General features: G+C 44.5%; 1 protein-coding gene across 1 annotated transcript in view; it reads right to left on the bottom strand.

The window, feature by feature from the left end:
- The window catches only part of LOC149365366 (neprilysin-1-like), a 35,305-nt gene extending 19,596 nt beyond the window's left edge, over positions 1-15,709 (bottom strand). The window contains exons 1-8 of the mRNA XM_089582370.1: positions 15,622-15,709; positions 15,061-15,108; positions 11,699-11,860; positions 10,551-10,637; positions 6,406-6,614; positions 3,751-3,939; positions 2,549-2,635; positions 2,255-2,385 (exon numbers count right to left, since the gene is read on the bottom strand). Of these exons, the coding sequence (XP_089438496.1) occupies positions 2,255-2,385; positions 2,549-2,635; positions 3,751-3,939; positions 6,406-6,614; positions 10,551-10,637; positions 11,699-11,860; positions 15,061-15,108; positions 15,622-15,709 (1,001 nt within the window). The remainder of the gene's footprint in view (positions 1-2,254; positions 2,386-2,548; positions 2,636-3,750; positions 3,940-6,405; positions 6,615-10,550; positions 10,638-11,698; positions 11,861-15,060; positions 15,109-15,621) is intronic.
- Between the last annotated feature and the right edge of the window lie 889 nt (positions 15,710-16,598).

Below are 16,598 nucleotides of genomic sequence, written 5' to 3'. Positions count from 1 at the left end.
TCTCTTGGTCAAGGCTCTCTGTTGCCGAAGAAGCCCGGCGCCTTGCCTATACGTCTGCGCGTTCTCGATCTAAAGTGCACTACGGCGCCCACCGAAGTCCCATCCGCCGATTACAGCCCTGGTGATTTTGTCTTGCTGGGGAGGGGGGGGGCGGGGGGGGGGGGGGGGGGGGCTATCAGAAAACGAGGTTTCTCCTAGAAGCTGCTGTGCCACTACGATGGGCCTTACGTCATCATTGCCCAAATTTGAGGCCTCGGTTACCGCATAGCGCGCCTCAATGCCAGCGGGCCTCGTTCTGCGAAAACTGAAGTGACTCACGTTGCCAATTAGAAGCCCTACTATCCTCGCGGCGCTTTATAGCTCACCCTACAGGCTTCCACTGCTTAAGGGGGACTGTAACACCCACGAAGAGGCGATGCCGAAGAGACTGACGTAGAGGCGTCTCATACTAAACTCTGCAGGCAGACCCAGCTTACCTCAATTTCCCGGTCAGAAGTGAATAAACCCCTGCTTGTAGCAGTAAATATAAATAAGTTGCAAAGTTTATAAACTATTTATGTTGGGATTGATTTCAGGCTGGCGTTTCGGCCGGAGTCCGGTCTTCATCAACACTGGGCGCAGCACCGCCCGGAAGTAAAATCTTATATGTATACGAAGCGTTTCTCATCTTCACAACTTATTTCTCTAGCAGGCAAGTACAATTATTCCCGCAAGAAGTATAAGAACAGCAACGTTGACCTTAATACTTCAGAGCCTCCTTCACGTACACATTAACACCTATGTCCAGCATTTATGTAGCTAATAACCATGGCTGTAGCTGTAAAGAAACCATGGCTGTACGGAAGTAATTGGAAATTAGCCCGAGCAAGCAACTGGAATATCTTCATAAAGCAGGCCGATGGCACGGCGGCTGTGCAGATTCTTACTGCACTTGACATCGACAAAATGTTTTCCAACCAGGCCATAGGGTTGCGTATTCCTCCAGTAATGAGGATCATCCAGTGCAAAGAGTTAGCTGCGTGATCCAAATGGAAAACAAATATAAAATGAGCTATCACCAACCGGTCTTACCATCCAAAACGGACATTCAGCACCGTTTTCGTGAAACAGTCGTGCACATCAATGCGCGTTCGGTTAGCAGTAAAGCTGACTATATAGCCCTTCTTTTACAGCAGTTTTCATTTAGGTTTTGTGTGATAATGATGTCAGAACATGGTATACAAACGGTTGCCCAATGTTGGAAACAGATGGTGACAATAATTTTTTTCTTAGTTGGATCGAAAAACTGAGGAGACACTAAAGGTCCGCCTTGAGGTTACAGCACGGTAGCGTTAATGAGATAATGCCCATACATGCCGAACTGGTCGTTCTCTATTGTACATTTATAGATCCCTGGGGGTCCTCGCACCCCTCCTGGTGCGGTGGTGCAGCAGTCAAGCGATGCGCCACTGACCTAGGGTGTCAGGTACTGCCACCGGTGGGGCTTGCGCGAGCCAGGTTGCTCTTCTCGAATAACCGCTCGTGACTAATCATTAACTTAACTGCTTCCTGCCACGGTAACCAGTTTCCTCACAACCCAGTGGGCAGGCTGTGATGACGTCACCTCAGTGGCCCGCCTGCCACCTGGATTACTGCTCCGGGGATTTTTCGTGGATTTTTCTCTCACGGTCAGTGAAGCCGACGCAACGAAGGCGCTTGTTTTTTGTGCTTCTTAACTCTATCCCATTAAAATTGCAAGTAAGCTGGTGGAAACACTCACAGTGTTCCAGGAGAAGCTGCGACAAATGGGAGATATGATGCTATCACATTCTCCCCCCAACGTTACTTCAGCACCTCAATATTTCCTCCCTATGCTTCGGAAATTAATATCTTCTTTATCTTGGGCACATCAAAGCACACGGTATAAAATTCTAAACACAGCAAAACATATCAGAGTCATATTTGGGAGCCCAAATATCATTTCTCAAGCGCACTGAAAACATCCATGACAAGAATTAAAGCGCAACAAGGCGACACAAAGTAGGAGGAAAAACGACAGGACGGGCGCTATCTTGTCGTTTGTCCTCCTACTTTGTGTCGTCTTGTTGCGCTTTAATTCTTTCTAGCTATGAACCAACATGCCCCGGAGAGTGTTTTACGGATCCATGACAAATATACTACAGGTGTGAGAAGGGTCATTTCCCTCGTGCATAACCTTAGACATCAGTTGTTGTTTTTTAATATTAATCGAAGTAAAAACCAACGAAATACTCACGGATCTGTTTCTCTGATGAAGTTCAAGGTGTTATTGATGTAGTCCACGGCGTTGACCAGAATCTTGTCGCTGTCGTGTAGCGTCACATTAGCCTTGTTGAACTCCTTGTTCAGTAGCTCGAGAAGCGGAAACTTTAAACGTGAGAGAAAGTATAAATACATAAACTCTTGATTTGGCTAAGACTACATAAAGCGTCAATAACACGCGTCAATAACACTGACTTGAAAATTTCTAAGCACTAGCTACTTCTTTGTGCGTACAAATGTCAACGCTTAGTTCAGCATCATTCTTTACCCCGGCTAGGTCAGCCTCCACTTCTTTGATGGTGCGCTTTGCCAAGTTCCGTGATATGTTCCGCCTTTCGGCTAGTGGTTGGACCAGCTTAAGGGATGAAGGGTACACAGGAAGAAAAAAAAGACCAACAGATGCTGTGAGTATGACAAACGATGATAATCAAACCTTTGTTAGTGGTTGCTTGTTGATTTTTTTAACATTGGCATGAGCTACTCGGTGGATTAACAGCGTGATGTACAGGCGAAAAATGCGATCCGCGCGGCAAGGTATTCTTTAGCGGTATGGCCGAGCAGCCGCTGCTGCTGACGGTTTCAGAGCGTGCGAGCGGGTGGCTTGATCCAGTCCATCTAACATCGTGTGACACGCTGCACTCCCGCCCCGCTCTCCCGATCCAATCTAGCAATCATAGTGTGCCACGTCACACCCCCTTTCTAGTGGCCTCCCACCCTCTCTCTCTATTCCCTTTTCAGCTTTCCTTCTCCCCTGATAGTGGAGAGGTATTTCCCTCTTACTTCGCTTTGCCTCCTGCCAACGGAGGCTTCACACAGCAACGCCAACGCCGGACACTTTCTGCGATAATGCGTGCTCTAAGCTGACGCATTAAAAAGGTTAAAGTGCTCAGCTAACCGAAGTGACATAAAAGCGAAATGCAATGTAGCACACTGTACAGGGAAGCAGACATTTCACCTCATCTCTTAGCTTATGCTAGCAATGAGGGGAATCCATGTATTGCTCGCAAAAAACATCGCAGTACATAACAGCTCATTTGTATACAAAAGAAAGTTGACAGTTTTTGAGGAATTCAACTTCAAAATCAGTTTCTCTTAGAGCTACAAAGTAAAGGTCGCACACACTGCAGCCCCAGATGATGGCAGTTGGCAAATTTCTAGCTGCTCTGCTGTTTGTTCATTACTGCTCTTTGAGAGAGAGAAAAGCTCTGTCACTTGAAAACAGAGAAATAACCAGCGTTTAAAGCCACTGACTTGTTACTCTGCGTGGGGAAGGAATTCAATGAGAGAGATGTAGGAAATGGGATGACAGTGATCACTGCATAGAGAATGCGCAGTGAGAATGCTGAACGGACGGATTAGTTCGTCTTGAAGACCAATGTCATCTAAATAATGAAATAAAAAGTGCATAAAATGCTGCTTGTGGCAGGTTAAGCGCCCTAATACACAGTCGAGTGTTAGACCCGCACTTACACCGGCGAGCGCTGTTCTGAAGGCCAACTCTTCTCGAGCGAAGGAAGCCAGTTCTTCATCGGTCGCGTTTGGCGTGAACATGGCCACAATAGACTTAAGATCATCTATGGCTTCATCCATTGTATCATTGCTTTCCTTCGGATCCGGCTTCTTGGCGTCATCGTCTTTCAGCGCCGCAGACTGTTCAAGCTGCAAAAACAAATCAGCAACATCGCCGTTTAGCCGGCTCAATACAAGTAGCATACAGACACGGTGTATCATTTGTTGGAGTGCGCCAAAGAGGAATCAGAGTGACGGTTCCCACTTGACGGACTCGGGCCTAGAGTGAAACCGTGTAATTCCGGGGATGGCATAAAGTTTCCATCAGGGCTTTAGACACTAAGAAGATAGCTTGCTCGTATCTGCCTCACCTGTGCTCGCGACGCTAATCTCTTGGACAAGAGGTAAACTCCGATTCTTTGAGTGAGCTGGGTAGAGCTGGCAAGTGTGTGCGCCGCGCAGATCACGTGACGTCGCCTGAGCTCTTACGGACCATCACCGGCTGATTACGTCAGGATTGGCTTAATAGTTTGAGGATGGTTGCCATGACAAAGCGAAGTGCCTTTTACGCTCTGGACAAGTGGTTCCCTTTAGCAGGCGCCGCTCGGGCGACGTAGCTGCACGGGAACTTCGATATTCGTGTTTGCCTTTCACTGTGATGACACGCCCTTTTTTGTTCAAAGGCTCAATTTTGGGCAGCCGCAATACTACTCCGAAGCCCCGATTTTCGGATTTCTAAAGCACATGATCGTCCAAAACGGTTTCTAGCCATGGAAGTCCTATATTAGGCGGGAAGTTACCAGCATTTTGTTCACATCAGTGGTCTACGCAGTCTTTGAGGAACAAAATAGAGCCTTCCCCCCGAGAAGCCGTTGTCCCCGCCCTAAAAGAATACACGAGCATGGAGTCATCCTAGCAGCAGCTGCTACTCTGCAGAGCGGAACACCACTCACTTATTGCAAACAGTGAACTCTTCCTCATCCTGCTAAAGTTCAGGCAGAAAATTTGTTTCAACGGAAAAATATATGTCCATTAAAGCGCTTAATTTAATACTGACTCAAAAGACACATTCACCTTCATTATCAGTGTTCGTGCATTCAGGAGAAAGACCCACTTGATTCTTCGAAAGGTTGTTACTATTTCTTGTACTGTCGGCCCTCTTACCCCCTCTTCTGTGTGTCACAACCTTTCCACTTCCTATGTCAACTTGATTTCCCTGAGTACATATTCCCTGAGTACTTTTGCGCTAGCGTTTGTCCTGTCTGGTTTCCTTCTGTGTGCGTCGTCCTTGTGCGCTAGCCAATATGTAGAATTATAGCAACCAACTAGCCCGATTAAGAGCCTTGCCTGTTTTAGAGCATAGACAACATTCGTTTTTACCGAGGTATTAAACCAGGAACCATTGCCATGGTACTCAATCCCCTCTACGGAGTCCGATAACAAGGATCAAAGCAGCTCAGAGAGCGATATCGAAGTAGCTTACAAAAAGAATAATGACTCATAATAGTTCCATATAAGCTCACAAAAATGAATCTGCTTCCATAACAAAAAAGGCTTAATTTGCCTTTATCAGAGATCAAGAAGTGGCAATGGCAGTTGCAAGCTACACAGTTAAAGGCAGACTGAAAACTGATAGAAGTCAACTTGTATCCATAGGGTACCACTTTCTAATCACAAGACTGATCTCACCGAAAACGGAGCTTTTATCAGCTATCAAAAAAAGAAAATCAAAATACAGGGGTTGGCATCAGCGGCAGATATCGCAAGTAAAATGCCTGCGCCAACGCCGAATTTTTGTGTGCGGATCCCAGAGGCAATCCTACACTTCCATTCACTTCCACGAACCCCTAACGCCAGAATGCCACTGGCGGAAAGATTGCTAAATCCGACTTTATAGGTGATCAATACAAGCTTTACTATACGATAAAGCGTAAACATATCCAGAAAGATCCAGGAAATCAATTTTTATTGAAAACGTTAATTCCATACACTTGTCCTCAGTTTCCCTTTAAGATGTTTCTGTAACATCATTTATCCTAGCTATTGCAATATTATGACCTAATAGTCCGAACAGTATATATTAATAAAATATTGCAATGAATTACCCTCCTATGCCGATAAAAAAAACATTGGTGTCTGCACTTCAAAGACAAATCATGGAGTACTTTTGACTTTCATTCTATCGGTACCCTTCAAATTTACGCTTACGAAAGCAGCGAGGCTGTTTTTAACGAACTGCTAGCCAAATTAATGATATAATACATCCAGGAGATTTTCCAGCTGCTAGCACCTTTCGCATGAACCACGTTCGCCTGCCTCCCCTCACCCCCCATTTTTTGTGGATTACTAGCGTGGTATCCCAGAAAATAGAGCAGACGCGAATCTAACAAGCTTTTTGATTTGGAGCGCCAACAGCGTGCGCGATTATTATCAAAATCAAACAAAAATGGCTCGTAACAACGCGGTTAAATATGAAAGCCTGAATAGTGTGCGGGATTATAACCTTCCACTTCTGCCTATACTTCAGCGTGTCCCCGATATCAATTGCTTCGATGCTCGCGCAATTTGTTGCATTCTTCCTCGCACTGTGTAGTAGTGGTAAAGAAGCAGTGTTACCTGGAGTATCTTTGACTTTCCCTCTGACAGGTCTTTAACGACTACGAATGAGAGAATTAACGACAAGCCTCCGGTCTTGTTCAGGACCTCCACAGAGTTCTTGAATGGGTGTCCTGTTGCATTGCCGATGAGCGGCCACAGGCCCAGCCCAAACTTGGCCAAAAGCTTTTTAATTATCTTGAGTCCTTTATCCTTGTCGGTCTGAGCCGCTAAAAGAAAAGAAATATCGCGCGGTCAGCGCAAGGGTTCAAGGTAAGGTATGTGTTCGCAAACGGGAGATTGTTATTTGAGCTTATATAGAAGGCTATTTCCTGCTTAGGTCGCTCACGCTTATCAGCTACGTTTGCACTACAGCACTTCTACACTGATCTTGTTTGCATAGCTTTAGATATTGTTTTACTTCTCATTGTTATTACCATTTCTTTTTCTCTTTTTTTACTTGGTTTGTACGCAAATAGACTGGGTATAACGCTGGTAGAAGAATTACCCAATCGAAACCAAAGTCGGACATAATTTTGACTTCAGTAACAACTTCTATTGATGCGCTCTCGCTGGAATCGCAATAGCCGGCGATATTGCAGCAAGGACGCGGGCCAATCAAGGCCTTTTTTCAAGTTATGAGTGTGTTTTGAAACTTATTCATGACGTCAGTGGAAGCCCTGGTTCCTTTTAGTGCGTGCGTTTAATTTCGGAAAGTACTCCAAGCTTTTAGTTCACATATCAGAATGGCGCCATGAAAACATTTTTTTCGAGACCAGAAAACCATGTTCTGTAACTCTTCCTCTCCTGGTTCATCCTCAGGGGCCATTGTGGTTGACAGATACGACAGCTACTTCTTAGGACATGACGGCAGAGAGACAGCATGCAAATGTTTCTCGCCTGCTTTTGTATCAAAAGCAGGGCTGTCCAGTTGAGAGGAGGCGAAATAAAGGAACAAGAAAGTAATATTTCCCGGTTGCGGCCCCAGTGCGTCGTGTTTGTATGGGTGGGTGCGTGCGTGCGTGCGTGTTTTTCTCAATCATAAGGGTGAATATTTACGGCAACGAATAATATTGTGGTCAGATTAAGGACCGTGCAAGGAGATTTGGTAAGAGAACTGGTGAGAGTAAACCGGTAAGACAAAAAGAGAGGACACTGAATAGGACATTAACCATCATTCAATGCTGTCACAGCTGAAGGAAACCGCGGGAAATGGACTCTAAGATGGCACGCAATGCGAAGAAAAAATACCGATCGTTATTTCACCAGAGCACTTACGTAACATAAGACACCAAAAATTCAAGGAGCGAAAAAAAAATGTGATATTTTCTTGCATAGGGTTGCCATGGCTAGCGAACAATACAGGAATAATTGGGGACGACTCCTACAGGCCTTTGTCCTGCAGTGGGCCGAAGTTGACGGATTATGAGGATTACGCCTTGAGCCAATGGTAGGGCGGTGGTTAGGGCGATTATATAGAGAATGAAGAAAGGATCCTAGAAAACTAGAATGCACAAAGGAGAACAAAACCCAGCTTTTTTATTGCGTATATTTTTCTCTATAATTATGCCTAAGACACGTGGATCGCCACGTGGTATTCATCTGTGACTGGCAAATAAGAATTTGAGGGAAATTTTTATCTCTTCACTTGTGGTGCTTTTCTTCCGGTTTCGTTAGCCGAACGATGTCTGTAACGTCAAATTTTAATGCTGGCAGGGTAAGTTTAAGAAAACTGCGATATTATCCTGCTCCTTCACTTTAATCCACTCCAACCCTTAGCCAGCCTGCCTCAAGACCCGGAACGACCACTATTGAACAAGCAAACACTTCATGAAAGTTTTTTTTTTTTTTCGGGGGGGGGGTTAAGTAACCTATGCTGAACCTTGAGATCACATGAATCGTTTCGGTGTTAAAATTGCAAGCGAAATAGCATGAGGAAAAAGATTCGCTTTGAAATTACTTACTGCCCATCGATTAATGCCGCGTCGTGACCTATGTCTACTAATGTATTGGGCAGGGCACATAGTAAAAAGGTACAAATCGAATACAAATGCAATGGAATACATTAAAAACACTGTTGGTTACAAATAACTGCATGAGTATGGGAAAAAAATACAGATAACAGAAAATAAAACACAAAACGAGAGAGCATTTTTCACAGAAAAGGCTGCAACTTTATACATTGTAAGTAATGTGTTCATACAGATGCTATTACGAGGTCTGTTAGAAAAGTATCCGATCTTTGGCCGAAGAAAAAAAACTGGCATAACTGGAGCGTTAGAAACCTAATAACCTTCAAAGTAGTCTCCTTGGGGCTCCATATGCATCTCCCAGCGGTGCTGCCATTGTTGGAAGTATTCCGAAAAGACCCTTTTCGGAATGAAATTTAGCTCTGCTGTCGTTGCAGCCATAATGTCCTTTCTTTTCTGAAATCGCGCTCCTTTCAATGACCTCTTGACTTTAGGAAACAGCCAGAAGTCGTAGGGGGACATATAAGGAGAGTAAGGAGCCTGTTGAACTACAGGAGTCTGGTTTGTCGCCAGAAAAGTCTGAATCAAATGCGAGGAATGTGCAGGAGCAATGCCGCGAGGGATGCGCCAATTTCTTGTTGACCTCAATTCCGGTCTCTTGCGCCGCACAGCACCACGTAGGCGATGGAGGACATCCCTGTAGTACTATTTAGTCATTTTTTGACCCTGTGGAGTGCGCACTCGTGGTGTGCCACACAGAGGGAGTCAAAAAAGCAGTAAGCATCACTTTGACATTGCTGCGCACTTGTCGGGCCTTCTTTGGTCTTGGTGACGTGGAATGCGTCCTCTGTGACGACTGGGATTTGGTTTCCGGGTCGTACCCGTACACCCAAGACTCGTCACTAGTGATTACGGCGTCGGTGAAGTCAGGGTAACTGTTTGTGGAATCCAGCATCTCCTGTGAGACTTCAACACGAAGCTGCTTTTTCTCCACCGTCAGCAGCTTCGGCACGAATTTCGCCGCAACTCTCTCCATGGCCAAATCTTCGGTGATAATGGAATGTGCAGAAAAATTGCTGATGTCCACCTCTTCCGCAATTTCTCGGATAGTCACACAACAGTCCCGCATCACCACAGCGTTCACTTCGGCAATTACCTGGTCATTTTGGCATGTTGATGGCCGATTGGAGCGTGGCTCGTTCTCCACCGATGTGCGGCCATCTTTAAAACAATTGTAACACTGCTTAAACTGTGTGCTGCTCATAGCATCTTCACCGAAAGCCGTCTGAATATTTCGAATGGTTTCCACTCGGCTGTCGCCAAGTTTATGGCAAAATTTGTTGCAGTAGCGCTGCTCCTTTCACTCCGCCATTTTACTTGCAATAAAAAACCGACGAGAGCACTGCACACTGACTCACTCAAACGCTGCTTCCCAGCGACTGACGCTATCGGCAGGCGGGAAAAAATTCGTGCATGCGCACGAGGGTTCAAGGTCGGCTGCTGTAAGCGCGCTTGTTTCATATCCATCAGGTGTTTACAAAAAAAAAAATACAGTCGGATACTTTTCTAACAGACCTCGTATATGCAGTGATACGGGTGGTCTGTTGTACTTGTCTAATTATGTTTTAATTATCGCGCAACTGTTCTTCTACCAGCGTTACAAAGTTCTGCAAAGTAGTAGTGATAGTAGTAGTGATAGAGGGGTTCAAACTATTCCATTCTTTTGTAGCAAGCGGGAAAAATGAATATCTGAAACAGTCGATTCGGGTTAATGGGTGTTTATGCCGGGATGGTCTTGATTCATGTACATATATATATAACGAAGCATGTATGTTTAACGTGTTATGTAGTAATTGGAACAATAATTTTAGTCGTGCTAGTTTGGCGCGTTTCTCTAAAGTAAGAATACATGCTTGTTTTAGTAGTTGGGATGGTGAATCACTGGTCCTGTATTTGTTAAAGATAAATCTAATTGGCTTTCGCTGCACTCCTTCTAGTTTTTTAATAAGCTGTTGTGTATAGGGAAACCGAAATCCCAATAGGATTGACAGTATCTGAAATAAATAAATAAATAAATAAATAAATAAATCATTACAGTGAAGAAAACATGCAACGGTGTGTGTAGTGCTCTAACAGTTTCTTTGCTACCAGAAAATCGGCGTGGTTAAAAAATACTATAAACACACGTATACTTACACGAACCTTTGCAAGTGCGGTAAGCGATGCCCAATTTTTCTGTCAACTTGCGGGCACGCGTCGTGTTTTTTATCGCTTCTAGCAAACCTGCTCCCAAAAGAAAAGAAAGTCAGTTTTAGGTGAAATCCTTTCCTCCTAATTATACTTTGTAAAAGACAACCATAGATGCCGACATCAGTAGACTCCATTCAGAAACACGGATAATCTACCCTTTATTTAAAAAAAAAGATATCCATGAGATCACTTTGAAGTGCCGGAGGATCAATGGCGGTGAACGAGAAAGATTCCCCGCTTCTTTTCAACACACCTCGTTCTCATCTTTAACAGAATAAAGCAGGACGCTGTGCAACGCTGTGAAAGTCCCATGTTTATACATTGCTTAGTATCAGCATTCGCACTCTATAAATGATATAATACACGCAACCGAGTGAATGTAATAAAACTGCATGAATAATCTGACAAGCAGAATCAAAATCAATGCCTAATGCACAAGCGCAACTCGAAATGAGAACACCTCAATATCATCGAAGCCGCTTTGACTCCAACGCTTATTCAACTATGCTAGATAGAAGTGGCCAATACAACGTGAAAGGCTCACAGCTATTGAAAAAATAGTATTCTGCAAGATTGCAGGTTTGAATTTTAATTCTAGCGGATACACGGTAACAAGTAAGGTGCTGCCTTTAATTGTGGGCCATCAAGCAGCTTCAGCAGGTTAAAAAATATAAGATCTATAATTTCACGTAAAGAAGACAGCAGTCCGGAGAGCAGGAAGGCAGCGAAAATGGCTTCTAAACTAAACTCTTTGTTTGGGCTGACTTGCTCCCGCAAAGGATTGAATCATTCGGCGGCGACGTAGCAGCAAGTGCGCTCGGCGGTCGTCGAACCGAACGCCCGCCGCTCTCGGCCGTGCTCTTTTTTAAAGCTGATAGCGGACTTTCGAGATAAAGATTGCAAAGTTACTAGAACATTCTGAAACAACGTAGAATTGGCTCCGCCTGGATGCGATCAAACGAAATAAATCTGGGTGCGTCATGCATCACAAACAAAGCGATAAAGTGGCGCGCCGTTAGCTTTGAAGAATGAACAAACAAACGCTACAAATATTCGCGGCAATATGAAGAGGAAGATTCCCTGTGGACACCCACCTTTAAGATCCTTCTCGACTTCGGCAGTCACTATTTCCAAACTGCCCAAGGTGTCCGAGCCTTCCGGAATGGGATGCGCATCAGCCCACCTCTTGCACACGTATTCGTAAAAGTCCTCGCAAGGGTCCGCGGATTGGTTGATTGAAGCCAAAATAATCTTGGCTGAAACAATGCCAGTAGAAATAAAACTGTTGAGGAATGCGAAGCTAAATACGTCATCTGCCGCGGCAACGGTATATTTATTACAGCCAGTATTATTTATGTACAATGGCAATTAGAATTACACTATCACATAACATATTGCACATGACAACGTACAATAGCTTATGAGGTTAGTGTAAACAATTCTCTGCAGTCTTTTTGAGTGCACTGATGCATTCACAAACTAAGGGTACGGCAATTAACTAATCAAAGACGCAAAATGTTATTGTATAAAGGGGTCTGGAATTTACGAACGCTTTAGTACACCTGACTTTGCAAACAGTCTGCCATGGTATAAAACATTTTTCGAATAATCCCTGTCTGATTTATGGTCTATGTGTATCACCAGTTTATTTCTTATTTAATAAACAATGCGAACAGGAAATCTATTTTCCACCTTTGGGCTCGATGCGCACTCCGTGATCTAAAAAGCTTGTTTCTAATCGCCTGAATCAAAAAGCCACTGCATACCCTTCAATCAATTGGGGCGCTCTGTCTTTCAGTGTGAGGGGCACCTAATACACCTGTAGATTGGCGCGAAATATTTTTTTCGATAAGCCTCTGTAGACCACCCCTTAAAGTCACTACAACACGGCTCGCAAACCCTAAGGTAGTCGCGACAACTCACGATTTCGCAATACTGCAGAAAACTTCGTCGTAAAGACAGGATGGCAAGAAAAATTTCTCGTCGATTACGATGCTTCTCAAGGAAAAAACTGAGTGCTGCTCTTTAGAAGATTTTATTTTTCGCACACTTCGAAGCTGTAACTACGACAAGGGCTGACCGACGGCGCTAAATGCCGTTAATATTGGCTCGCCTCGTCTGTTCATCACTTCGCGTCAATGTAGGCTCGCACGCACTAGTGTTCACAGTACAAACGCTTCACCCTCTGGCCGAAGCTTGCGTCGCCAAAGGTCAAGCGAGGAGTGAGGTTTCCAGAGCTTTCGAGTTTCTTCGGTCGTACCCGGCGCCGCCGCGCGTGAGTGAAGTGAAAAGGGCCTCACAAACACACACAAGGTTACGTGCAACAGGTGTTGCTTTTTCAAGCTTCAGGCTCCTTCTGCGGCGCACGCGGGCACGATTCCTTGCGCACCGCGCCAGCTTTCGGCGCGCTACAGTGCGTACGACTCTGGCGCCATCTCTGAGCGAGCGGCGGCACTCTATGTGCGCGCACGCGTTTGCGTTTTTATGTTCGGGTTCCCGGTTACGCCAACGGCGACGGCGAGGGACGCCGCTTAACCCATGAATAGGCGCGTGCATAATAGCTGTGCTCTAAAGGTTGTGGTTCTGTTGTGTTTTTCTACTGGGAGCTAATTCCTTATATTAAGGCTTAGCTAATGAAAAGCAGACATTAGAGATGAAGACATGGCAATCCTCATTTCATTCCGATCATGTTCTCTTGTCTCTGGAGCAACACTGACTCCGTCCTCGATAGCAGCGCTAGTCCGTGTTCCACCTCTGCTCTGCCGCTGCTAGTAATTCAAGGTGATGTCGGAAAGTAAGCGCAACCACGACAGTGGCGGCTCGGGCGTCTTGACTACCGGCAATCTAAGAAAACGGCAAAATTAAAAAAAAATTAACACGATTCTTTTACATCGCATATCGTTAAAGCCACTAGAGCTTTGTGAACTTAAGCTGCGGCCTGGTGTGATTCAGAGATATACTTGAGTAGCTTACCCTCGAAGTGCAGCTGGAGTTATTATATATAGAAAGCAAGAACATCATCGTATGTCACATTAGTCAAAGATAACAGAAAAAAAGGCTAATGTGAATAAGACAATAAAAGAGAGAGGAAGGAAGAGTAGTGCAGATTGAAGCAATAGAGTAAGGTCTCTGAAACTTTAATCGATATGGGATGTTCAAATTAAGTCTTCCCAGTTTTTATAAATAACACGAAAGCTATTTTCTCCTGAATTTTTTGCGACCCAAAGTGAGGTAACAGTTGTGTCGGTAACGTAATAATTAACTAAAATCAGTTACAAACCTCAGCCCCTGCAGCGTTTGCGCATGCTTCTATTCGAAACGACGGCGGTCGCTTTCCAAGACTACTCCATTCGGTAGAATCTGCCTGCGACGCGCGTGTCCCAAGATACTTGCCGTCCAGTTTTCAGGTAAATATCCGCAATTTGCTTGACCAGAGGTGGGGACCAGCGCCGATTTCCTCGCAAAGGGACGCAGGTTTTTGTACGGTGCTTTGTCTTCAACAGTTAAGACATATTTGCTGCCCCTTTTAATTTCAGCTATCACCGCATTGCTTGCGTAACTGCGTTGATTGAGTTGAAACTTTGAGATGAATAACTCTGAACAAAAGCGCATTAGGAGTGTTCAGCCGCACTTTGTTAGGTAATGGAACCGCGTTTAAGTGCGAAACCTTGCTTCAAAAACAGCTTGCGAGCATTGCTCGGCGTTTATTTGATATCATGCGGAAAGTGTAATTAAATACTCGCTCTTTAAGTTTGTATACTTTTCTTTCAAGTGTATGGGCCGCATGAAAGCTATAGTATTTACGGAGTGTTTATGGGCAATGCTTTGTGGCTCGTCCCACAGCGCTAGGTTTCCAAGCGTGTTGTAAGCGAGGTGAACTGTAGTCCTGACCCTCACAAAGTGACGACTTCCACAAATGTCACGAGACACTCATCACGAAGCTTAGAAGCAAGCACTTAGTTTCTTTACTTTTGATAAAGGCCGAACTAGTCTTCGTACCATTTTCGAAGAGGAAAATATTAGAAAAAGCAAGGGCTGCGTGTCTAGACTGTCAAGGAGTGTAAGGACGAAAGGTGAAAAGTACAAAGGGCAAAAATGGCATCGAAATTGAATAGGAATGTTACCAGTATTATAGGCTTAGTGGCTATGGCTTTCGGCGGCTCAGTCCATCGCGGGATCGATTTCAAGCCACAAGTGGTGGCATTTCAATGGAGGCGAAATGCAAAGATATCTATGGGCCGTGCGATGTCAGTACACGTTAAAGAAATTCAGGAGGTGGCGGGGGGGGGGGGGGGGATTAATCCAGAGCCCTCCACTACGGCGCCGCTCATAGACCATATAGCTTTCGAACGTCAAACTCAGCATACCATACCAAACAGAATATGAAAGCGTATCATTTGAAAGACATGCATTGTTCGCCAGCGCTTTCTGCGACAATTTATCATAATTTGCTTACCTCTTTCCTGACAGACTTCACTGTTGCAAACGACCCGCTTTACTTTATCTGAAAATGGCCAGAAGTACATGTTTAATGCTGAATCAAGCGTAGGATGTGCTTATATACTAACTTCCGCTCGTGGGATGCTACAACGAACAAATGGCACTTTGAAATAATTTTGACAGTTCTTTTTTGTTTATTAATGCATGCTGTTAACTAGACTACTAAAGGTCAACAACTTTGTTTCTTCGCACAGGCAAAAGGTCAAATAAGCGTGGCTTTTTGGATTGTTGATGCATAATCATAGCGAGAGATTATAGCGCAGAGTAGGACAGGACACAAGAAGACACGAACAACACGAGCGCTCGTATTGTTCGTGTCTTCTTGTGTCCTGTCCTACTCTGCGTTATATTCTCTCGCCGTAAGGCAAAAGGTACTTTGCTGCCTTCTGTGGAGCTGGGACACCTCCAAAATTAAATACTAACTTCAATTAAAGAAATAATAAGGATGACAAAAAGCTGTAGGAACGCTTAAACAGCTCCCAGACAGCACATCGATGCGAGATAAAGATTTACTCACGATCTCCCAGTAGTTCTCCATCTTGATATGTCGCCCAACAGGCAGCGATCGCGAAGATGCATGTAGTGAATAGCTCGAGAAAATTCATCTTAGAGCAAGGGATGTTGCTGTGCTAGAACAAAAGTTTTGAAAGGAATATGATGTTATGCCTGGCTCACGGACTCTTGCAAATAAACACACACACACAAACACACGCGCGCGCTCGCGCGTAGCAGTGATTGACAGAATCAATGGACATGTTAAGGGCATTCTCTTTTCAAAAACAACTAAAAACGTGGCACGTCTGCCAGAGTAAACAACTGCGTTGTTTCTGATTGGGTTTTTCTATGACTTGCCCACTCAAATAAAAAATTGGCCCGATAGTAGAAAAATGGTTACTTTGTTCTAAACTTCGGTCCCAGCCATGAAGCTACGTTGTATGTTTCATGCTTAACATAATGAATAAAAGCGTGCTTATGCATGGCTCGCTTTTGAGAAGTAGGCAGGATACTGGATAATGACTACTTTTAGTATCATGGCAGTGTTCTTCATGGGCACATCAGGCTGCCACATTACTGAATATTCTTGCTGCTGTATTCGTGAAAACAGTCGGCAGTGGAGATAATTTAACAATCATTTCAACAAAGATAATGCAATGAATTCGTTGATGAGTAGTAATGAAATCATCAAAGAAACATCAACGTTGCGTCTCTACAAGTATTCTTACGTCTCAAAACATAAGCCAAAAGCTTCTCACCTGAAGGTGTGCTCTACCAGGTTCGCAACGTCAAACACTGGACCTCGTACTGAAATCAGATGCAAGGCGTGGTCGGCGCACAGTAGTTTCGGCGCGTGCAGGAACGCGGCTATTTCACAGAAGATTGCTTTCTTCGAAGACGACTCTTGAGCGAGTGTTACCTTGAAATTCAATCGTAGGCATTTCTCTGAAATGAACGTGACTGGAGAAGATTTTCGTCGCCTCCCGGCCGTGCAAAAAC

The sequence above is a fragment of the Amblyomma mixtum genome, chromosome 1 (assembly GCF_055824585.1).
Source record: "Amblyomma mixtum isolate Tamu chromosome 1, ASM5582458v1, whole genome shotgun sequence".
In the NCBI taxonomy this organism is placed as follows: Eukaryota; Metazoa; Arthropoda; class Arachnida; order Ixodida; family Ixodidae; genus Amblyomma; species Amblyomma mixtum.
The sequence above is the reverse complement of the archived record's forward strand: the minus strand, read 5'-3'. Positions and strand labels throughout refer to the sequence as shown.